Source organism: Anopheles stephensi, chromosome 2 (genome assembly GCF_013141755.1).
Source record: "Anopheles stephensi strain Indian chromosome 2, UCI_ANSTEP_V1.0, whole genome shotgun sequence".
Classification (NCBI taxonomy): Eukaryota; Metazoa; Arthropoda; class Insecta; order Diptera; family Culicidae; genus Anopheles; species Anopheles stephensi.
The window spans coordinates 78,793,551-78,818,776 of record NC_050202.1 but is presented as its reverse complement, the minus strand read 5'-3'; the positions used below and the strand labels follow the sequence as shown (position 1 = coordinate 78,818,776).

Genomic DNA, 25,226 nt, shown 5'->3' with positions numbered 1-25,226 from the left:
GCTCTTTTTTGTGAAGCAAAGAAAGGTTAGTGAAGAGTCTCGGCCGCACATTATTCACTGAGCAAATGGCTGAAAAAGACGAACACCTATTTCAACAGATGATGGACGGGTGGCACTAGCTTTCATCCAAGCGAGTGTCTAATGATGCCAAGCCAAGCACTTCCTCACCATCTAACACCTACGGCCTAGGTGCGTGTGCGTGTGTTTAAATATTGCTTCAGCTAAAACTATCACCTCTCGATCAAAGAGACACCTAGCAGGGCGTGAGGAAGCACACGAACTGTGGTGGTACGGTGTGCCTCCCGAGGGGGGTTTTGATGTATGCACTACTAGGCATTCTTCCATCAGCATCCCATCGCTCATCGCGCCTGATGAGTCCCCAAGGGCGTGAAAAGCTAATAAATACCTGTCCCGTTTTGTGGGGTTTCCCTTTCACGGGCGGCTACGAACCGAGGCCCGGTATCTTTACGCGGTGCGGTACAACAAACGAGCTTCACAATGGCGAGACTTTGATGATGATCGGGGTGTGTTTTCACATCATATTTCCTGGTCGAAAAGGGATGTATAGCACGGGGGCACATTAGTAGGGGGAAATCGAGTTCTCTAGGCGGAAACAAACTCTGTGTTTCTTGCGTGACGCTTAGTGTAAAGAAGTCATGTGTGGAAACCCCAAAGTAGCCTAACTACTTGGCCCTGAATTAGTTTTGGGACATTTAAGTATCATAAAGAATGTTGAGGTTATCATTTCAAACAGCGCATTTCCACGAAAGATGGTAAAAAATAATTTTACAACATGTTTACCATATTTATTTTGATAACAGGATTCCTGTTTTTTCCTCTGTTTCCAGCACTGTACTTTTTATCAATAGACATTATCCTCTTCTAGAACTCAATCCTTCACCTTTGTTCACGGTCTCAGTGAAGAATGTTTGTGGGAAGAACGAAGAGGAATTAATGTGCCCCTATTATTTTGCCAGTTTCACTCAAATTCCAAAAAAAACTCGCTACTATATAATGATGTATTATTCGTTTCAAATATCCGCAATCAAGTGGAAGCAATAAACAGGTGCAATAAACATAAACACGTCACCTTCTGCTCATAACTGCACCTATGCTGTTGTTATTAAATTAAACAGCTGCTGCCCTTGCCAGCCCGCCCAAAAGCTGCTCATGGCTCGCACAACTGACTCACTCACTCACCAAAGTGTCACAACAGCAAAGCTACATTGTTGCTGTTCATCAACATCCAATAAAATCACACGAAAACCAGCTAAGACCGAGGAGCGCAAGCCAACTTCTTCATTACGAAAGGAAACCGCTCCAAACAATCAACGTGCCCGGATGTACCAACCGTAACCGAGCACAGCTCGCTGTTGTCACTTGTCGCATCGACCGACCGTGTTTATGCTGATTCGTCGTACCGCGTATCTTGCGGGCGGCCAAGTTTTCAATTTAGATGCCCCGCCATCGTGTGGTGGGAGGGGGGGCAGTACCATTCTCAAGACGGAATGCCATCATCCGTGCTGCGCTGCATGGTCTGTGGCTCACAACTCTCTTGGGCGCTTGGGCTAAAACCTCAGGGAGGGAAATTCGTTTCGAAACCAAATTCCACTCTGTCTCATCCATCGGGCGACGATGTGAGGAAGTAGCGATGGGTGGGTGTGTGTGGATAGTGTTTCTCGAACGCGCAACACCAACCTCCGCCGGGTTCGCACATTTTACGACACATGAGTTAAATTACATCTTTTCGCTGTCACGCGTGCTTCGACCGAAAATTGCCCTTCTGGTCTCTGGTCGGGTTCGTACGCGCCCATATTCTGCCCCGCATGGATGCTGGTGTGCGCTATAGCCTGAGGCCCATCAAACCCGCGTGCAAGATACCATCATTGATGCCACTAGCGGAGTACGGGAACGATGAACATGAAACTATTTCCCGCCAGCATAAAGTGTTGTTCGTTCGGGCGCTGTTTGCTTAGAATTTCTAACATGAGCCATATTGTTTGCACGTGCAAAACAGTACACCAAACACGCCCGTTCGTTGAATAAGTCTTCAAAATTGCTGCAAAACTGACTCCGGCCGTACAAGCATTAATTTAATTTCCAGCACCAGTATCAAACAATGCGTTGAATAGGATAATTCGGGGAATACTATCCATGCCGTTCCGTTTCACACGGATATTGGACGTAGTGTAGGCAGTTTCTTTGATTGATATTAATTTGCACTACACAAGTAGTGCCGTTTTCCAATGATGTTCTCCTGTATTTATGAAGTCAATATAGTAGGTAACTTTCTATTTTAGATACGAGTCACATATATTATAACAATGCAGTTACTTATCAGCCACAGCATACGATAGTTGTGCTCATGAGATGTTATCTGAAACTGTTGCAATCAAAACCAGGGCAATCAGGTATGGATATTGCGACTGTCAAGTTATCTGAGTCCTGCTTGTCCTGATGTCCTACATTTAACGAGAGCCATTGTAATTCTTTTTACGTGATGGGCTACCGCAGGCTGGCCAGCATTCGCTAGAGTCAATGATTCAATAAAACGATTGCCTTTTTTGCAACCATTGGATGTTCCATATATGAACTGTTTTTACAAAACAAAAATGGAAAAACCAGATCTCGACAACAATATGAGCTCTTCATACTGATCTTGCATTCAATATTTAAAAAAAAATACTTCAGATTACTTAATAATTTAATTTGTAAATTTTATACTCATAATACTCAACTAAGGAATTAGAAAAATTAAAGCCAAACAGTTTTTCGGACATATTCAAGCTGCCAGTGAATATGGCCTTGGTGTTAAAGGTGCCTCCATCGAATTGAACAACATTTTGTTCATATTTTTTAACAAATTTCTTGTCCTTGTGCCTTCGCTGCTACGAAAGAGAATGCTTCAGTTAAGTAGATTTCAACAGGATATCTTTCAACAGCCTCCCAGTTTCTGCTCCATTTTGCTTCCTCGTCTGCTTTACATCATCATTTTACTTCTTTATTTGTTCACATTCTACCGTTTACATATATTATTACCACTTTACGTAAAAAGGCAACGGGTCCCGAAAACAACCGCCCAAGCAGCCTGTGGCAGCTTACGGCAGGATTGAGCAAAAATCGAAAATGCACAATTCAAACGTACGTAGCGCCGTGGTCCACCCTCCGTTCAGGCTTTCAACCCAGGGTGACCAGGGTGGCTGGGCTGGGGTGCTCAAGTACTTGTGCAAGCAAATCACCCAAATCCGATGGTTGGTGGAGGCTTTCGAAGCCTCTCATACAGCATAAACATATGGTGGGAAAGGATATAAAACGCTTCCCAATATGTTTTACAAACAAGATCAATCTCCCCATGGTCTCGAACCGTATGACAGGCGCGCCAAAGGCAAAAGATGAAGATAGTGAAGGACGCTCGCTCGGTTCCACGAGCTCAGTGCGCACGTACCACAGCACAAGACGTACTGGAAAAAAGAACAGAAGCCCGGTAGAAGCAGCAGCACAGAAAAAGTTTACCCCAATTTAGTGGGGTTCATATCGTAGATCCAGCAGCAGCGCCATCCACTTTGGGGCCCTTTCGGCCTTGACTTTTCGCTCGCTTCATTCTTCAGTTTTATGTTAAATATTTCTCCACTTTTGTGGCGCTTTGAACTGTGCCAACTGTGATTATCTCCGCTCGCAGCGGACCATTTTCCGTGGGCTCATTGCGTTGCCGGGGCAATCTTTTCAAGCCCGGCCGCACTGAAGGATTCACCCTAAGACCGGTGAACCGGCGAAAAAAAAAACAGATATACATAGATACACTCAACAAAAGCCCCTTTTGTTTCTCGCCGACAAAACCGAAAGCATTTAGTGCTAGAACTTACCAACTCCAATCAAAGCAGGATATTATCTCTCGCCACAAAATACCGTCCTCGAGAAAAGAAAGGAAAAAAACGAAATCTGGGCAAAATGTATATAAAACACATTGCAATTTTTTTCCCCACCTAGCTCCTGGTAAAAGTGGTAAAAGAAGAAAACAAATCTTCCCGAAAAACCTCCGTCAAAATATCATCCAAATTTGGCCAAAGTCAAGATATTTTTATTCTGCGAAACTTTACGCTCATTCTTTTAAAACTGGCCGAGATACGGGGGAAAACAAAACGAGAATCCAGGGGGGAAAAATGGCCCGAGCCGGGGGAAACTCACTCGCACATTTACGGTCGACCCTTTATGCTCCTGCTGCCAAATCATGATCATGATAGCTTGCATAGGAGAGAGGAGAGTGAAAAAACGAGCTTTCCATCCCTAGAAACACTGAAAGCCCTGACAGTGTACCGATGCAAAGCGAAGCACATCTTTACATCAGCCAACCCCCTGGAGAAAAATAAGGCTGAAATTCGAGACGCTTTTTTTTCTCCTCTATCTCGCTCCACATCTATCCACCCCAGCGACAGCAGCAACCGAAGTATGGTGCAATTATTGCTTTCTTTGCAGAAATTCGCACATTTTTGTTTTATATTTCCCCTTTTTCGTTTCGCTTTTATTTTTATTTACCTTCAGCTCGTTTCTCAATGTTCTGCCTTTGAATCGCACAAATTCCACTACCCGGAAATTCGCACAGCTGGGGCACCCCAAAAATTATTTACTTCTCCTGCACAGCTGCCTGCCGGCGAAGGTTTGGCGAAAGTTTGCATTTATTTACGAGCTGGGCGTAGCGTGCGCTTTACGCGCTTGCCCCTGTTGCCCATCACCGGGCAGCGGTTATTGTCTTACGTTAATCCTTTCGACAAACGTCTCAACACGGTGCGGGCGTCACCTTGCGGTTCCGGGAACATACGTATATGTATACAGCCGTTGCGACCGGATAAGTTTTGGACTCGAAAAAGGACGCACCAAAGCCCACGAATCTGATCGAATCCGAAACGGGTCGTAAACTATCCTGCTCCCCAACGGCCCAACACCCGAATGTCTCTTTCATATGTATATTTTCCATCTAACAGATTGTTTTTTTTTTGTCCCCCGGAAAGCCAGAGCGCCAGGCAGCGGCAGGCAATGACAATCCCGAACCGGATCTCTTGGGGGTGTTGGGATCATCAATTTCGGTCTCCGAAGTGTGGCTGAAATTAGAGATTTGGGTTTTTCTCCTAGTTTATTGCACCTCCGTCTCGTCTGTCGCGGTGAAGCAGGAACTCTCGGGATAGCTGACACTAACAAGCAGCGCGCCTTTGAACCGGGAAGCATTCGCCGAATTGGCAGGACACGAAATCGCTCTCTTCGTTGCTTCCGGTTCAACAAGGACTTTACGTTCATTAAATCGAAGACTTTTATTTGGCGTTTGATGTAGGGAAGCAAGTTTTATCTCCATTCGGAAGCAGCACACTTCAGAAGATGAACAGATATCACCACATCGATCCACTCCACTATTTCCTACAAATTAAACATCGGTTTCCTTTTTTTTTTGTCCAAAACCATTTCAGATTTTTTGTGAAGAGTGAAGACTGTTCCTTGAAACGTTATTTCCTGGAAATGGTCTTTTTTCGTGATTAAAAACCCCACCCCAGAAACACGATCACATGGCGGTAGTGTGTTTGCTGGGTTCTATAAATATGCACCCAATTAGAACGCAACCTACACCATTCGCCAAGTGTAATTATTGAATCAGAATATATTTAAATGTGTTTTTTCTGCTTCTTCCTACTCCGGCCTACGAAAGCCATTGGTTGTATCAAATCGTTGGGCCGTCCAAGCTCACTGGTGTCTGGCGTACGCTGATAGCGCTTAATACTGTTTGTAAAGGTTCCCTCTATGGCTTGCGGCAGTGGCTGGAGCCGTGTCGTTTAGTCAGTAATCACATTTCTTTTCAATCTCAAAACCTTGTAAATACCAAATGTGACCAAAAAAGGAACCTTTTGGCACCAGCATAGACTATCAAAGGGGGGGCCCAAGGCGTGTGTAGGTATAGTGTTTGTGCTTAGCGCAGAACGAAATGGGAAACGAAGCTGCAGAATTACGATGATAGAATAAAATAAAACCCACACAGAGCAGAGTCGTACCTAGTAAAGGCAGGAAATGAAAATCCAGGCCCAAACGCCGTGCCCATTCACGGTACTCCTTGGGGTGTTTTCGAACATGGTTTTATCTATCAATTCACCGACACTCGCAGGAGGTGCGTTAAGCAACGTTGACGCTTTCTCGTTGGGCTGCTGGTCCGGGACTTGACAACCTTCGCTCGCATGTCCCATCCAGTGTGTGTGTGTGTGCTACCTTTCTGTATTGGATCGTTTTCTTCTTCTCCTAAAGCCCCACCATAATCATAACCATAACACGGATGATAGCAACGACATCGCGTCCAAATCACAAGCGCGCTAACGCATCAACAGTCTTCGCCAAGAAGTGCGACCCAAGATGTGGCCGCCGAGTGAAGATTGCCCTTCGGGGGGAGGTATTGCGTTGTTGCGCTAATTTTTTCTTTGATGCCACCGGTAGCGGTGTTGGTGGTCGCACACGCTCGTTCCCGGTAGCCCCGGTATCACAAAACACTTACCACAACGCCGCTCCACGACCCACCCGGCAGGACACATCAGGATTGGGGATTGGTTTTTGATGATGGATATAAAAAGTGACTTTACCGGTCGACATCGACACATTTAGGAGCACTAGCAACACACCACACACCTTCGGCAGCCACGAAACCGGCCATCGACAACGACGTCATTTCGCAAATAACATGCCTCGGCTCATCTCACGACCGGGCCGTGGTTGTCGGACGGATTTGCTCCGGTCAGCAGATGCTGACGACCGTCACCCCGACTGTCCGTCCACACCGCGCCACAGTACACTAATGATGTGTTCGCTTACGTTTGCTGTGGCAATGCAGACAAAATCCACCGTCCAACAACGGCCACCATTCGTGTCGGGTCAGGAAAAACCTCAAACCACAAAACACACGCTGAGCGCAGAAAAACAGGAAACGCGGCTCATCGCGGTACGGTACGCGGTGACATTGCCGACCTTCAGTGTTTGCGACGGGTATTATCATAATGGTAATAACCGTATAAAAATAATTATTTGCCACCCAAGAGAGCTCTACGCTGATCGAAAACCACTCGGACTCGGAGTTCGCTCGGGACGTAGATTAATGCAATGCGACATGTCGGATTTCAAAGAGAATACATGTAATTAGTACTGTTCGGCAAAGGGTTAGAAAAAATAAATTCTTTATCGGTTTAACTGCATTTGTAACGGAAAAATATTCCAAGTTTTCTCGTGGAACTCCGAAACAAAAATCGTTGCTAAACTATTCGTGCCCTGCATCGTCCGTTTTTTGCAACGCTACATTGTGGCTTTTTTGCTCCACCAACCGCACCCAGATAGTCAAACCACGTAGAAGGCTTGCCAGTCCGAAAAGGCTTCATAAACTCCATAACACTCCATCAATAGTTGACTGCAGCTGTATCTGCAAACCAGCAAACGCATGCAGCAGATGGTTGATTGGTTAACAATGCTGACACGTGATGATCATTCAGCAGCGCGTAAATATTCTTTTATAATCACACCGAAACATCATTGCCGATGCTGTCCCGGACAATAACACATCCGCTAAAAATAAATTGCAATACAAGTGGTGGTTCAGCTGTGCTTGGGGGGACTGGTGTCCGACCAAACTATAGCATATCCCCGATTGGCAAATCCCTTCGTCGTATCACAGCTTTTCGGTGCTCCAACATGGCCAACACAATGTTCACGAGAAAGCAATTTTTAGTTGATTGAACGGGAAAGAAATTTGTTCAACCAAATTACTCGCCGTAATGTACCGCTAATAACATGACAGGCGCAATAACCAAATGAATGGAAAAAAATATACACCCGAACGAGTGCTATTGATTTGTATCTATTCATTCTGCAATCTGGCAGGATTTATTTTGATTGTCTCTTTATCCTTTTGCCAAACAGGACGGCCTCACGGCCTGGGAAGGATGGAGTGATGACAAATAAATTTCACACGCAAAGGGGGCTCTCGTTTTTTTTTTTTGCTGTGACCCCACTGAATGTTTCAATTCTGCACACGCTGCAAATAGCTCAAGCTATTATAATTAAATAAAAACGAGTTCCATTATGTTGCCTCACGTGCATCATAACAAAGCAGCAGCAGCAGCGGCATCTCATTAGATGAGCGTGTTCGAAGAATATCATTATTGCATTATAGGGTGCCGTACATCAAAGAACTTGCATATAGGGCACCAGTTTTTTTTTCGTATTTGCAAGTTTTAAAAATATCGGCAAGTTGGATGGCGCGATATGATAAATCAACAGTTAAAAATAATAATATTTTTACGCACTAAACATAATTGCGCACGGAGCCATTCAAAAGGGGCCATTAATTGTTTGGAGCATCCAACAAACAACGATTGATCTACGAAGCTTCATTAAATAGTGCATCTGTTCGTATAAGTGGCTGATCAATACATCCATTTGCTATTCATTTGTTTAAATGATATCTCTTCTAACCCACTCATCTTGGCGTTAACACTTCAACGCCAACCCATCCGGACAGTTCGATCCAGCTTATAATATCAGCTTAACTCGATTGACAATTTTCACCAAAATCATCACAATCACCTTCCCAGATGATGATAGCGTACGGGAAACCCGGGAAACACAGGGCTCTTTTTTCCCAATAGTAGCTTTTTAATGATGTGCCATCCGTAGCCAGCCCAAAACCCTTGACATCTCGCCGAAGCTTACCCTTATTCCACACAGGGCACACGGGGCTGACAGCTTTCGAAAGGCACAGCATTCGATTCGTTACCCCAAACTCGTTCAAAAACAAATTCCAAACCAATCAAAACTACTATTTCGGGTTCGGTGGATGTGATTTCTGTTTATGGTGCGATATCCCGCATGAGCGAGCCCGCCGTCCCCCGAAGGCCCGTTCCGACGATAATAGATCGGGCAAAGGATGCAGCGTGCTGCTCCGACACCAGACCAGCTGGCTGGCTAGTTTTGTGGGAGAAAAACTCGAATTTCCGTCACAGTGTGCACAGTTTTCTTGTTTCAAATAGATTCGTCCAATCGGACCAAAAGCCCTCCTGCTCGGTTCAATACGAGCATCACACTCTCTCTCTTCTCTGTTAGTATCTCACTCACACTAACTCTATGTCTGTTTTCTATCTCTCTCCGTCTTTTTGCAGATTTAGTCCAACTCGTACACCGTCACCCTGGGACGGTATACGGATAGCGGATAAGTTTAGTCCGGTATGTCCCCAGCGACTGCCGAATGTAAATAACGAAACAGCAGCTTTAGATAAGATGCCAAAAGGACGACTGGAGTACTTGAAGCGTTTGCTACCTTTTTTACAGAACCAATCGGAGGACTGTTTGTATTTGAATGTATTCGCTCCAGTTCATGGTGAGTAGTGCGCGGTTACAAGCTTTACTCTCTCCGATCATTGCCAATCGTTTCACCCACACTAACGTCTTTGTCGTCACGGGGTTTTCTTTTTCTTGTCTTTCTCGTCCCACTCTCTGCAGCCACTCAAAGTGACAAGAAACTGCCTGTTATAGTATTTTTACACGGAGAATCGTTCGAGTGGAACAGTGGCAACCCGTACGATGGAACCGTGCTAGCCAGTTACAGTGATTTAGTCGTAGTTACGTTAAACTATCGGTTAGGTATATTGGGTAAGTGTTCACTTCTAGGAGAATACGTAAATAGTTTCTATTATGCAGCGCAAGCAACTGGATGCTGGATGCAAAATCCACAAGGCCCAAAACTAGCAGTCCCGCCACTCGGCACCCATTAAAAACCACTCCGAGCAAATGTATCCATTCATCAATCATGCAGGATGATGAATAGACCCGAGGGCTAGGTTTATGCTATCTTTCGCCCCCATCGACGGGCCACTGCCCGGGCGTCTAAAACATTTTTCTTTCGGACAGCGAGAAAGAAAAAAAGGTTGATGCAAGGAATCGGCTCCCCTCTTCGGATAATACAATCCGCTTTCCGATCATCATCGCATCCGGGACCGGGTCGGAAATACGTTATGAGCATGCTATTGATAAACATCAAAAGAAATGGTGCGGTCTGCCGTTTGATTTGTGCTCTCACAGTGCCGGTTCCAAACCCATCATCGGGGTTCCCTTTCATTAAGTTAATCGATTATTCATTTATTATTCATTCGGCTTTACTGATTCCTGGGGGTTTGAAGTTTTTCCCGCCGGCTGCCATCGCCGCAAAGCATGAATTTGTTAAAAGCATCGAGCACTAGCCACTCGAATCTGGCAGCCAGCGCAAGATGAATCTGTGTCCGCATTGATGGAAGAATCTCAGCTGATGCTACATTTATGCCGAAAGCTAAATCCCACCCGCCCTTGATCTTTTGTTTGACAGGTTTTCTAAATGCCAATCCAAGTCCACAGTTGCGGGCGCGCGTCGCCAACTATGGCCTGATGGATCAGATGGCCGCCCTGCACTGGGTGCAGCAGAACATTGCCAAGTTCGGGGGCGATCCGGCGACGGTAACGCTGGCCGGCCATGGGAGCGGTGCAGCTTGCATCAACTTCCTGATGACGTCGCCGACGATGGTTCCGGGCCTGTTTCACCGTGCGATCCTCCTGTCCGGTTCGGCCTACTCGTCCTGGGCGTTGGTCGAGGATCCGGTGGTGTATGCGCTGAAGCTCGCGAAGGAAGTGAACTGCTCCATCCCGGAAGATCTGATCAAGAACCACGAGCAGATCGTCGACTGTTTGCGGGACGTGCCGTTGGAGGAGCTGTTCGGGGCCGAAATTCAACCACCGAGCTTCCTGAGCGCGTTCGGACCGTCGGTGGACGGTGTCGTGATCAGACCCGGCCGGTCCAATCAGGACATCGACGAGTTGCCGGTGCGCGGAACCTCGAAACGATCGCAGGGTGCCGCCGGTCGGTACGATCTACTGTTCGGCGTTGTTACCGGTGAGGCTCTGTGGCGCTTCAGTGCGGCAGATATTCAGAGCGGGTTCGAGGGTGAACGGCGCGACAAGATCCTGCGGACGTACGTGCGCAACGCGTACACCTACCACCTGAGCGAGATCTTCTACACCGTGGTGAACGAATACACGGACTGGGAGCGCACGGTACAGCATCCGATCAATATGCGCGATGCGGCCGTGTCCGCACTGTCCGATGCCCAGTTTGTGGCGCCGCTCGTGCACACCGGGGACATGCTGGCACCACCGCCGCCCCTGCCCGGCCAGGAACCGTCTGGGCCGAAATGCTTCTTCTACGTGTTCGACTACCAGACCAAGGACGGTGATTATCCGCAGCGCATGGGTACCGTGCACGGCGAGGACCTGCCGTACGTGTTCGGTGCACCGCTGGTCGACGGGTTTAACCATTTCCCCCGAAACTACACCAAATCGGAGGTAGCCCTGTCGGAAGCGATCATGGTGTACTGGGCTAATTTTGCTCGAACCGGGTAAGTGGCATGTTTTCACTCGATCGACAGTAGGTCCTAACAAAGCCCTTCCCCATCCCGCCGATGATTATTGGATGGTTCAAACCCCTTAAATTATTCCTCTAATGTCTCTCTAAACATCCAATATCACACAGCACGTGCTGGCATTAATTTAAGATGGAACATGTTTTACACGACTGCCAGCATTCTTTGCGAACGGCAATATTAAGTTAATCGATTCCACAATTGCTCTGTAACAAAAAGGGGAGAAATCAATTGAATTTGTTCAAATAAATTCGCAGCAATGAGCTCTCCGCCTTTGATAATAATGAGCCGTGGAATATCGCCCTTCTATCGCCTGCAAGCTTCATCTATGTCACCGCCTCTACTAGCACGCTTCGTGGAAATTCGCTTCCACGTGGAAATTCGCAGAATCCTCATGCATCGCAAATGTTCCGTTCTATCCATTGCTAGCCGCGCTGCGTCTAACCAATCACATTACCGGGTTCATTTGACGGAAAACCTTCAGCCTTCCCCCTTCTGCCTTCCATGCAAAATTAACTCAATTAACGTCATTAAATCTTTTTCCTCCATTTTCAACATAATCTAGCAACCCTAACGAGCACCATCGGCAGGACTCGATTCTGGCAGCTTCCCGCGAACGGAATCGCTTCCGCAGCATCAACTGGGAGGAGTACGATCCAGTGCATCAGAAATATCTGGAAATTGGTAACACCACCCTCCCACTCGGGGCCGTCCCAGCACCGCTCGATCTGCTCAGGGCTCTATTTAACGGCATGTGTTTTCCAAACTCCCTTCCCCCGGTCTCCTTCCGTAGGTATGAAACCGCGGATGAAGAACCACTTCCGAGCGCATCAGCTTTCGATCTGGCTGCGGCTAATACCGGAGCTGCATAAAGCCGGCATGGAGGACGTGATAGCGAGGCACAATCTCTTCAAAAACCACGACGACATGGACCTGTACGAGGGGCTCGTCAAGCCGGACTCGTTCGCCGGCCGGCTCAACTACCTGGAGGACAATCTCAAGCGGCGAGGTATGCTCACGGGCGGTGAACTAGGGCACGCACTGCACGCCAACGGTAGGTTTTGCAATTTCGCACGCAATTTACAACAACATAGTAGTGTTCGGTGGGATAGTGTTCCCGCGGGAGACCGGGTTGAAATCCGGGAATCGGTGGAGAGGCAACGTGTGGCGTTGCTATGTCAGATACGTTTTTGCTGACCACATACCCTTTATTGAGTGGATGAAATCGTGCGTAGGCCGTACAGGGAACGCATTTACCCGAGTGTAGAAACGGTGCGCGTAATTTATTTGGAAATGTGGAGCATTTTCGTTGTCAAACACGGTGCCAGGGTTCTACCGTGCGTTGGCGCAGCCCTCGCGATTCGTCGGCCAAAGTTCGCTTCGTTTAATGTCTATGTTTGAGCGCACAGTATCAATATCGTAGCTTATCCAAATAAAAGCGGATTTGCTGCAGTTTTGTAGAGAAAATGGGGTTTAGTAAATAGTTTGAAGTAATTTGTTTAAGCATATATTTCAATCTCCTTTTTGTTGCGATCGCTCTCTCTCTCTCTCTCTCTCACACGCAGTCGTCATGACAACGGCCGAACCAGTCCTACTCACGACCTGCATGCCAGTCGGTAACTACAGTGCGCTAGTGCCAACAGCGACCATTCTGAACGCCACGACGGACACATTGGCCGGACTGGAGGCGGCCGGATATGCGGCCTACTCGACCGCGCTCAGCGTCACCATCGCCATCGGTTGCAGTTTGCTCATCCTGAACGTGCTCATCTTTGCCGGCGTGTACTACCAGCGCGACAAGACGCGGCTCGAGGTGAAAAGCCTCCAGAAGCAGTACCAGCAGCGCGGCGGCGGTCTGCACCAGCAGGGCCCGTTCGATCCGATCAAACACGCGCACTACCATCTCGGGCACTCGCAGTCGGCGAACGTGATCGTGGACGTGGAGAACCACGATACCGGTGCGCTTATCCTTGCCGGCGACGTCAAGTCGCCCCATATCTGTACGAACGCGATGCAAATCAGCGTCATGAAGAGTGGTTCCCCGGGCGGCGTAGGACACGGGATGGACAATCGTGGAAACGGTGGTAACATGGGAAGTGGTGGTGGTGTTGGTAGTGGTGGTGGTGGTGGTGGTGGTGGTGGTGGCGATACCACAAGCTGTAACGTACCGGCACCGAACGTGACGAAGATGCCGCTGCAGGCAAACAACACCTCGTACGGTACGGCGAAGCTTCCACCGCGCAGCGAACACATCGCCATCCCGATCAAGAACTCTACCTTCATCGGCACGGGAGCCGGTACGGGTGGTGGAACGTTTGTCAGCGGAATGATGACACTGCCAAAGCCCAGTTCACAGCAGCAACACCAGCAGCAGCAACAGCAGCAGCAAGTACACATCCCGATGAGCTACAACCGGAACGAGTGTATGACGCTACCGCGCAACATTGGCGGCACCGGACTCAGTGCATCGTCCGCCGGACCGAATGCAGGTAAACCGAGACTAGATTTCATGACCACACCGATATGAAAACGGACCACCACTACTACTACTACTACCACCACTAAACACCATGACGAATCTCACCTTGCACACAAACCATGACCACGAGCACCCTCCATCACCACCATCATCGAAAGCAACTTCCACGTGTCCAGCCGGCTATCCCTCTCCGTTTTTTTTTACCCCTCCTCACGGCTAACTTCTTGAGTGCCGGCATACTGGCTAAGTACACCAGAATCGCCCAAACCTTTCAAACGAAATGTTCTGCCCTATTAAACAGACCAAGTCTCTCTGTCTCCATACCCACTGATTAGTTCACCGCAAGGGGGAGCGAATAAGAACGAGAACTGCACCTTTTATTCTGATACCAATTAAGGACACGTCCCTTGTACCCGGCCTCTCAGAGCCAACAAAAGGGAGCCAGATCCACAACACATTAGGACGATTATGATTCTTATTCGACAGCAGACGATAGGCAGCGCGAGATCAAGCAGTTTTTCCCAGAACACTGGCCGTACGCCAAGCTAAACGGCCCCCTCTTGTGTTTGCGTGTGTGTGTGAGTGTCCTCCTTTGGCCAAAGGGAGCGGGCGCCCATTTGTTCCGTTCGTCGTTATTCTTTCTCATTATCCGTTGTCTGATTGATTGTTAGTGAGGGAGAGGCGAACGTAGCGCAAGGGTCGCGCTCGCGCGGGCAGTATCCACTCACGGTGGATTAGTGCTCCACCATTAGGGCAGGGTGGAGCAAACACGTGTATGCGATTGTTATTTGAGGTTCGTTATGTTGTGCAACCGCAACTTTCGTTCGTTCGTTCGTTGTTATGTTTCGTTTGCGATCTGTTGTAGTGCATTCGGACACGAGTTGTGTAAGATTGTAGGAAGATAGTTTAAAGAGCGAAGCGTGGCCGGACACACACTTGGCGCTAGGGATAAAGATGTTAAAGTAATCGACCAGCTCTAGGAAGACACAGAAACCAGACAGAGAGCGTGTTACAAAGCTAAGGAAACCCTGTACCTATACGGGAAAAATATATCAGTAAATAAACACGAAGACGAAAACCGTTTCCAATCTTACCAATCGCCGGGTTTTCACTTGTTCCGAAAGCGTGCGTTAGAAGCTTGACGGCTTCATCGGTCTGTACGTTAGCTTGCTCTGTGCACTTTTACCTGCCAATTCTCAGCTACCAAGCGTAGTACATGTAGCCCGTACAGTATATGATCCACCCAAGCCTTGTACCCATGCCGGACGCATCGTGGAGTCACGCTTTTATAATGCTCATTATTTAAACGGCTCCATTGAAAGTACCGGGATTATAGCATTTCTCTATTGTGTGAATGATAAATTGGTTGGACCGAAAAAAGAACTTAATGAGTCATGAAAATCAACAAGATCAGTCCCACTTAATCTTGATTGATTGTTTGGACCACAAGCAGCGTTATTACCGTACACCGCCGGTATGTTCATCTTTTTCGGCCCATTATTGAACGAAAGTACGTAACATGATGGACGTCCTCGCTCTGGTCAATAAGTCGTGTCGTCTGGTATGGTTCAGTAATCCCGTTTGACCCCCACCGCACACAACAATAACACGCGAGCACCTAGTACTACTGCGACACAATGGAACAGCCACTTTGCCAGCATTGCATTTACTCTCCAACACCAATGTAACATGTACGTGCCTGCCACACACCAGCCTGGCAGCCTCTGCAAAACTATTTATTAACAATTCTTCAACATTTCGTACTGGGATCGCTCTGCGGGGGTCGGTAACAGCAAACAGTAATATCTTCACCCCACCGAGCGTTACAAAAGCATTAAATGACAGCGCCCGTCGGTTGAACGCTTTCGCGTAGGGCACGCTCGTGTTAAACAATCCACCCGACATTGAATCAAATTAAACTCCGTTAAACACGCGTAGCCACGCAGTACAATTGTCGCTTGCCAGAGTGTCATGGCGCCCTGATTCCCCTATTCACTTCCTTTACTGAGCACATTTAGCAGCAAAAAAATGGGACGGGGGGGCGCTTTCCGTTACTTACACACCAACCGTGATGGAACACCATTCGTTAAGACGATTATTTTGTATCAATTATTCGCAATAATATATACACTTTCGGCTGGAGGCGTGGTACGGTTGTCACCGTCATACCGTCACGGCATTTTGCATTCTCGCCGACTCGCTGGAAGAAAACATTCCGCATCGGTTACATCGGCGCACGGGGCGCTTCATACAACTATTTCTCCACAATCGGAGCGTGGGCTGCACACAATGGCACCAACTCCCGTGCCAGCCAGTATTATTGACTAGCGCACGCACACACACACGGATGATGGCAGAGGGGGGTGTATGAGGGTGGTAGGAAATCCTTAAACGATGCCGCTTCCGCTTCCGGCAGCTTTTCCGGCGACCGCGAAAGATAAAGTGATTAGCGAATGGCTTCGTCGTACGCCGGAAGCGTACGAAACTCGTGCAAAAGGCAAATTAAATACATCCTCCCGCTAGCGTGCTCTCCCTCTCCCCCCCCCCCCCCTACGCCATGCTACTCCCCCACTGTATCCACTTCCCAATTACCGCACCATTTCCAACCCTTTACCACCTTTCGGTCTGCGAGCAGTACTACCACAACATGACAGCAATTTTTAGAAGTGGCTGCTTCTCCCACACTCTGCCACCTCACCCTTCCCCTCTCCCTCCACCCACCGTGATGGTGCAAGCTGAAAAGCAAAAAACTGAAACACCCTGCTCGACATCTGTGGCCTTCCAGTGCTGGGTCGGATCGGGTTGGGCGCCCATACGAGCGGCACACTTGGCGGCTAGCTTGTACAATTTTAAGCACACATAATTTCCTTTTCCGAGCAAAAGCGATGCTAACAGGAAGAAAGTCGCGGCGAGAAAAAAAGTGTTGTAGCACTGTGTGAGTTGACACACACACTCACACAGTGCTACAACAACACAGGGCCAGCTCAAACCATGGCACAACGCGAGCGCACGTTTGGCAGTGGCATATTTAGAAAACCCATGCTCCCTGCCCTGTACGGGCGGATTAAGCGCTGCAAGCTCGCACAAGCACAAGCAAAAGTCTCGAGGGCTTTCCTTTTGCTGGGTGTGACCGAACCCGGATCGGCGTACGATCACAACGAATGTCGCGGGCCGTTTTTTTTTGTTTTTTGTTTTTGTACGCTCCCACGCTTGTGGTGAATTATGACTCCTAGCCGTACAGCACCGGGGTGCCGGCCCAGCAGCCACCGTCGGTTTGGCCTGCGCTAAACGGTTTTGGGCCTTTGTTTTAAATACTTCAAGTGCGATAAAATCGAGACTCTTGAGGCAATTCGCTACGGGCAACAGGAAATGGGGGTGGATGGAGGGGGTATACGAGTGAAACAAAACTTGTTAACTTTAAGTATGGAGAGCAAAAGGAAAAGGTGTGTGTGTGTGCTATGAAATGATTGTGCTTATCTTCTTCAAGTTCAGCTTGGAGCTTGTTTGCCTGCTGGTGAATGGTAGAACGGAAAACGTTTAATATCAAAAAAACACACACGCACACACACACAACAAGCCACAGCACTTCACTCGGATGCACACGTACTTAAGGCGATATTTGTTTCGGGAACCATTCAAACTCAAGTAAGCTTTCGAGTATCAGAAATTTGATTCCTTATTCGATGTTTTACATCCTTTCGCCTTGGAAACCTGAATCGTTGTAGGCCGCATTTCTCAGAACCGGAATGTTTTCTTCGATTTTTTTTTGTATTTTGATGTGATGTGTAAGAAAAAATATCGTAATGAAATGAGTGCTTCTGATTATACATTTCACCAACATTCAGCTAAATTTAATGAAGTACCAGGCGCCTCCACCAACGTATGAGATTCTATTTATTTGTTAGTTTTCTTTCATTGGTATGGTTGATAGTCATTTTTTGTTATTTGCTTTATTTTTCTATGTTTTCTAAAGTATCATTCGAATTTACAATTAATTTCAATATTCTCGTATGGACTTTTTACGACATTACCACATAATAATAATAACAAACTCTACATTCGTTTCTCTTGAACAACAATGCATGCTTGTAATGTGCAATTTTTTTATGATAAATCACAAGTTCACTAATTAAATACTATAATTAATATAGTAGTTTAACAATTCATCACCAAAAACCCTAATTAAATACCGTAATTAATACGGTGCAGTTCGTTATGAGTAAACACAATTCTTTTCGACTCCTTTACTTGCCTTCCAAATGTAATCAGCAAATAAATGCTGATGCTCACCTTCATACAAGGGAAATAATCAATCTGAATGTGGAAAAAAAATCATATCGATTGGATTAATCAAATAATATCCACCAAAAGTAATGCATGTTTGTGTTTGTTTCCCCTCCCGCATCCCGCAATCGTTCGAGGGTCAGTGGAAATGCCAACATTCTGATAAATTAATTAATTACTTTAACGCAAAACTGTAAACACGCGCCTGCGTAAGCACCGCTGATCTTCATCAGTCACAGCACTGGATGCATCAGCTAATTGATTCGTTTAAATTGATATTATTTTCTGCCTCGACAAACCCACTGGCTAGCTGTGTGCTGTGTGTGTGCTTAAGCCAACAGTAACACCAACTACCCTATCCCCCCCCCCCCCCGGCACGGCAAGTACTTCATTATTTTGATTGATTTATTGATAAGTATCCAGCCTGCTCAATTAGTAGCCCCACCATTCCTTGCGGCTAGTAGCTGCCGGAGCCCAGCTTAAGCCCACGCATCGGTAGCGCTGTTTGCAAAACATTGTTTGCTACATTCTAACCCGGCTTTTAGTTGGTTTCCCCATGCGATTGGGTAATCGAATTTGATAATTACCAATTAAAGATTATTAAGTTACCCATTCCCACGCACACGGCCATTTTTACCACCCGCCGGTGGTGTGTTAGTTTTTATTGTTAACCCAATTTAACAAGCAACCGGATTAGTTCGAGCTTGTAAACACACGCTGGAACATGGTTTATAAATTTTGTCACCGGCTGGGACACCCAATGCGAAACGGCACGGGGGGGGGGGGGGGAAACCCGCCCGCCCGCCCGGGCGGTGGTTTACTTAACCACGTGGAATTTGACGCCTTCTTCGTCGGTTTTAATTCGCAGCGCAAACAACCGTAAAAGCGGTCACACGCTAACACGAAACTAATCCTATCTGATCCCACAACAAATACAGCACAACGCTCATGCCACACTTCCCAGGATCCTCCCACTGTTAGCCTCGCGCCTCGCTGGAAACAGTTTAAACAAACACACATGCACACACAAACACCTACATCCGGACCAGGACGGAACTAACTCGATTCCGATCGGCAGAGCGGGGTTTGGCAAACTAAAATTTTACATTTCCCATTATTCGATTGCTTTTCTAGATGTGCAGCAAATTAAATTACCACCAAATGGGACCGCCATCGGCATTCACATGCGGGCGGCCCAAACCTGCTCGAGCGGCTCGCCGGAAAACCGTCCCCTGCTCACCGCACACTCCCAGCAGCAGCAGCAGCAGCAACAAATGACCGCTTCCGGCCATTCCCACCATCATTCCCATCACGGTCAGCACGGGCAGCAGCAGCAGCAGCATCAAGATAGTCTAACGCAATTAAAATCCCAAAATCTCAAGAACAACGTCTGTCCCCCGCCCCAGCTACCCCACGCCGCGATGAGCGAGATGCGGGTCTGATTGCATACCGATTGCGGTGATTTGGTCTGAGACGATGGTGGTTTGCGGCTTTTCCCCCTAGCCGAGAACCCGCACAATTTGGCGGTGGGCTTTACCCGTACGCATTCGTCGCTGATACGCGAAGAAAAATACAGACCGATCGAATGTGGCTGCTAAATTCCGCCACAACCGACCGGATTTCAATTTTGCATGCTCCGTCATTCTCACCTTCAGCATATGGATCGATCAAGATGGCATCTGGTCGTGCTGATCTTGACGCGGGGCCGCCCCTCCAGCTCTTCCAGTGGTATCGTCGATGGGGCAGCGAAAAAAAGGCGACCCACTTGCTCATCTTACCATTTCATATGCTCACCCGGAAAGCCTACGACCACAGTTCTCCAACGCGACAAACATGTCACGGAGACGGGATTAACATAATTTCTTTACCCCTTATCAGTCATCAGCACCCAAACGCAAAACCATCACTTTCGAGGTGGTTCGTATCGCGTCAATCAATCAGCGTAAGGCTTTATTTCCTTTTTATGTAATGTGTTTTACGGCACGGTCCCGTATCCCCTAAACCACATCTACTTTCCCTAATTGATTTTTCTTTTTTTCCCCTTCCTTCCTTTGCTTCACTCGTTACATAAGCTTTATTGCGAACTCATCAGACAAAAATCAATAAACCTGAGTTTATATGGTGCCAGAGGTTTGTGTTCGATTCAAAAACTCAATTAACACAACTACTCGAAAACACCGCTCGCTCAACCGTACGCCGCGCTGTAAACCAAGCGTTTAAAGGTTCCTCAAACTTGCCCACTTAAAAGTTGTCACGTTTGTAAATACTTACGGTGCAAAAGAAAAAAATAAAGCACACAACGTTTTCCACACACGGCTTGACGGTTTGAAGCGAACGTTTTCCCGGACAACATTCCTCAAACGAACGATAGTTTTGCGTGAGACTGAGGCCGGTGTGTAAGCAGGTGCTGTTGCTGTTCCATCCAGCAACAAACACCTAATTGAGTTTGGCAACACTTCGCATGTTGTCGGTTTAGTTTTCTACTCGTTTCGTACAAATAGTTCGCAGAACGCTCTTATAGTTTAAGCATGTTTCTTTTGCGAGAATCCGTACTGCGAGAATCCGTATCCGTACTGTGTAATAATTTTAGAGACAATTTTAGCTATTGATTTAAGCTGTTTGAAATTACGCTCCCTGGTTTGGCCATGCAACAAATGCTTAAAATGTTTCAAGTTTGCATTCGTACTACAACCATTATCTGGAGAAATAACTTACCGAAACATTGAGCTCAAACAAACCTTTTACAATGAAACACATCCAAATGCTTTAATTAATTCGATCGCACTCTAACCCACTGATGACTGGTCGCGCCTTGTGTCTGTCCCCATGCATCATGGCTTCGAGGTGAAACATGATACAAAACACGATCCTGCTGCCGTTCAATTTCGCAACAATGTTGTGCACACTCAAAAAAAATGCAAAACTTCGGTATACAAAAGTGAACGCAAAAAATCACATTGCAATCAGAATCGAATCAGAAGAGCGCGCGTCACCACGTGTAAGGGATAATTGCAGCAGCGGCAACATTTTCAAACCGAATGTTTAAGTGTTGTAAATTAAAGCAAAACGACCTAGAAACAAGCACCGTGTACATTGTAATGCGTAGAATAATTCTTCAATTACCTTTCAACCCCTTGACGTGGCACACGAATCGGTCATGCTAGTGCAGTGGCTAAACCGCACTCTAAACCGGATTGAACGGACAGTTGTTAAATCACACTCTAGTAGATAATGGTAACCGTTTTACATTGCATTTTCATTCGCGTGAACCGTTGCGGCACCACCGTCATCATGCTCATCGTTAACGAACTGTCGCGCACTGGGACGATTAAGGGTGGGCGGACTGTATGAAGGGCTTTTTACAGCACGAACCCTGCTCGATTCGAACGAACAGGAGCGTTGTACATATGTTACGGGGTAGTGCCCGAAACGATACGTTAACATAAAATATCTGTAAAAAAAAATCCGTTGAAGCTTGATTGAAAGTGAGATCAGCGATGGAACAGAAACTCCTACCAACAAAACCGGCATGCAACAAACCAATCACAGCGTTCAATGTTACTTCAAAACTTATACACATTAAGCTCCGAAACCATACACGCAGACACATATATTTGTTCGAAGCAAAAAGTTTCTTTTTTTTTGGTGGGGATTGAAACGCTCCAGACATGGGAGTGTAAGACTTTTAAGGCAACAACGCATAGATACGGATGTCCCGTCGATCAGAGGGAAACACAACCAGATAGGATATTTAAGAACATTTAATGAATAGTAGAAACAAACATACCGTGTTGGCGCGCGTGTTTCACCACAAAATTACGAACGTAACTAGCGAATCAATGTAAGACACGGTGGGCAAGGTGTGGGGTAAGTGATTTGTAAAATATAATGTAATTAAATATTATTACCGTACACGGGATTGGGTCAAACCAGCGACCAGATTCGAATAAACTATATAAACAAACAATTATATGAAATCCGATTTTTTCATGTTTCGGGAATTATGTTAAAGCTTTCTACAATGCTTTAAATAAATGGTAAGTACAAAAAAAAGTCCACGTGTTTCCCGATTCAACTTCTCAATCAACTAATGAAAACGCACTTCTTGTGGTAGAAAGTCGTAAAGCCTTTCATCGTAGTAGGATTCTGGCACAGAATAGCAACCAGTTCGATTCTGTACCGATCATAGTACACATGGTCGTTTACCTAGTGCTAAGGACATCTTTGGTGCACCATTACGTAGCTAGCTTTTGATTCGTACGGACGGTCACTGTACGTACAGCGGAGTCACTGTGAAGCAATTAGTTCAACACCATCGGAACTACAACGGCGGAATCATCTCTCGAAGAGTCTTGTGATCTGCTTTCGGACGGATTTCTCAACGCGTTTGAACCCACCATGGAGCAAGCAATCGAAGATCTGGATGTAAGTCCTTTTTTCCCCTTTTCTTGTCACGCTTCCGTTCAACTCGCTTTGAACGTCTCGATGCTTACCCTTTCCGGAACAGGCTCATCTGCCAGTACAGCGTGAACCGACGAGCATCTTCTCGCTTCCGAGCGACGCACTAACCGGCATGGCCATGAATGCCCCGTCCCGGCAAAGCATGAAAGCACCGAAGGACGAACCGATGCGAGGCCGTCGGTCTTCTCGGGGTCGGTCGCAGTCTCGTGGCCGTCGGATGGCTATGTCAAAGGCTGACCAGGAAGCGGAACCGGAACAGGAAACCTCTCCGATGCGTCAACGGCAAGGCCGTAGCCGATCACGTTCGGCCGCCAGTCGCGGAGGTACTCGGAGCCAATCGCGTCGGCGCAGTCGTAGTCGTGCCGCGTCCCGCTCCCGATCTCAATCTCGTGCCCGCTCCGCCCGCAATCGATCGGGAAGCAGGAAGCGATCCAGCCGTTCTCGCCGTCGTTGAGAAGATGGCGCAAAAGGGCGGAAAATTTCCACATTTTTACGTACCACCCTACGATCACCGTTTGCTCCAATGCGTTGTTGAAGATGATGGGAAGGCTTAAATTTTACATCCTAGTTTCGTATGCTAAATTGCTCCTGTAGTGTAGTATGTTACAAACTCGCAGTAAATTTTCGATTACTTTACAAACATACACCACCCCCACGATTTCGATGCGTTTCTGTACGGTAAGTATGAGCAAACCACTCACTACCTATATGTTTAACTTTGCATAGCTTAATACTCTCCTGCCCTGCCTGCATTTTCCTGCCCACTTCCTACCGCGTTAGCCTCTCCTCCGCGCTACCATGTGGATACGAAAAACGCCGTGTGCGAACGGAAACTTGAACGTCGAAATAGAAGGCAAAACGTGTTTCACATTGTTCACATTTTAATACCTCGAATAATGCTTGGCATCTTTGACCGGAAGCTGTCTGTGTTTGTGTGGGGCCGGGAAATTCGTCCACGTGGGTAACAGTCATGCCTGCGCCGTAACGTTCGCGTTAGTGGCGGATTTGCATAAAGGGAAAGACGAGCAACAAAAAAGAAGAACAAACGCACCCCTCTGACCCCGGAGGCGTCCGGGAAGAAAACTTCCGCCTACGTTATGCCCTGCAGAGGATGGTGCTGCAGCCTTCATCTTTTTTTTGTCTTGCTTTTTTTTTTGGTTTGCTTTTCGTTGCCCATCCCTCGCTCACTCTGTGCAATTTTCAATGCACCAGTAAGCCATGAATAAAACATTCCCTTCACTTGCTTGCTGCTGCTTAGTGGGCAGAGTGATATGATAAAATCATGTACATCGCGCGGCACGGAACTGTACGGTCGCGAGCCGAGCGGGAACGGTAGCTGCGAAACCGAAGGATCGCCGTGGGTTTGATTCCGTTTCAGGATGATGTTCATTCGCTCCGATGGTAGTAGGCCACGGAAGCGATGACTCTCGCTCCTGTGATGATGATAATCTTCCGGCTGCAGAGATGGAAAACAAGACCGTAGAGAAACATCATCCCGAGGATCGGTTTTCCTTAAGTATTCCGTTTCGCTTTCCACATGCAAGTGTTTGGTTGTTGCCATAAAGCTGCGTCTGATTTTTTTTTTTTGTCGGTTTGTTTCGCTGCTCACTGCTTTGAAGGATCAGAGGCCAGCCTAATCCATGGTGGCCCGGCGGGGGGGGGGGAGGCTGGCGGGCTTAAATTATCATGGACCTACTACCACTACACCATTCTCTGCGCTTTTCCGGTTGCCTTTCTCTATCGAGTCCCGGGCACACTCCGCCCCCCATTGCCAGCAACGATGCAAAATAATGAGTTCCGGTGCCGGATAACGAATCGAAAACAGGGCTAAGCAAGAGAAAAGCTAGGAGCTAGGGGTGGGTTCGAAGCCTCGGGTGGAAGGATGCGGAGCGAGACGGTGGTTGGCTTGAAGAATTATTTTACCGAAACGGTGCAGAAAAGAAAAAGGCCCAGCATTCGCATGCTTGATGTATTCGGAGCGAATCCTCTCCATTAGCCTGCTCGCTGGACGGGAGTCGGTTCGACCTTCCGGAAAGCGGCCAGTAACATTCCGCGCCACCAGTATTCATTGTGCTGTTCAGTGCTTTGCGGCACTTTGTTTCCTTTTTGCTTTGTGTTGGTCCTTGGGCCGTTGTCTCCCGTACAAAGCACGAACGGACCGGGGGAAAAAAATGGCATCGTTGGAACATTTTTTTCTAGCACAGCAGCTACTACTACCCTCACTACTGGGGTCATATATCCGGGAGTGTATGCTTTAATATTTGCTTCACGAAGCAAGCACTAATCTTGGGGTTTTCTTTCTTTTTCTCGGTTGGGCTGGTTGGTCCGAGAGCAGTAGTGCACTTGGTCAATGGCCTGGTCTTGAAATAGCCGCCGGATGCAAACTCTATGTGTGTGTGTCTGTGTCTGTGGGGGGGGCTGGGGTATGTGGAGGTTTTGCAGCTCTATCCCTTGCACGTTATAATTAGCAGCAAACAAATAGGGACATCACACACACTTCACTGTGACACTGCGGGACATGAACCCTCGGTGGAGAAAGGTTATCT

The 25,226-nt window shown here is 47.3% G+C and overlaps 2 protein-coding genes across 4 annotated transcripts in view; both read left to right on the top strand.

Moving 5' to 3' along the window:
- Positions 1–22,196, top strand: part of LOC118506296 (neuroligin-3) — a 64,052-nt gene extending 41,856 nt beyond the window's left edge. For all 3 annotated transcript variants that reach the window (XM_036043235.1, XM_036043233.1, XM_036043234.1), the window contains exons 4-10: positions 9,171–9,388; positions 9,511–9,660; positions 10,370–11,432; positions 12,022–12,140; positions 12,250–12,510; positions 13,022–13,945; positions 19,354–22,196. In XM_036043235.1, the coding sequence (XP_035899128.1) occupies positions 9,171–9,388; positions 9,511–9,660; positions 10,370–11,432; positions 12,022–12,140; positions 12,250–12,510; positions 13,022–13,945; positions 19,354–19,661 (3,043 nt within the window). In that variant the 3' untranslated portion in view covers positions 19,662–22,196. The remainder of the gene's footprint in view (positions 1–9,170; positions 9,389–9,510; positions 9,661–10,369; positions 11,433–12,021; positions 12,141–12,249; positions 12,511–13,021; positions 13,946–19,353) is intronic.
- Positions 22,197–22,381: 185 nt separating this feature from the next.
- LOC118508408 (serine/arginine-rich splicing factor 7-like) lies at positions 22,382–23,324 on the top strand. The gene is made up of 2 exons (XM_036048171.1): positions 22,382–22,644; positions 22,727–23,324. The coding sequence occupies exons 1-2, from the start codon at positions 22,618–22,620 to the stop codon at positions 23,132–23,134; spliced, it is 435 nt and encodes a 144-aa protein (XP_035904064.1). The 5' UTR covers positions 22,382–22,617; the 3' UTR covers positions 23,135–23,324.
- Positions 23,325–25,226: the final 1,902 nt, after the last annotated feature.

What these genes read in the sequence shown, in the direction of transcription:
- LOC118508408 (XM_036048171.1), top strand. Translation starts at nt 22,618, where the DNA reads ATGGAGCAAGCAATCGAAGATCTGGAT. An exon ending in AAGCAATCGAAGATCTGGAT is followed by an intron (nt 22,645 to 22,726) that starts GTAAGTCCTTTT and finishes TTTCCGGAACAG; the next exon opens with GCTCATCTGCCAGTACAGCG.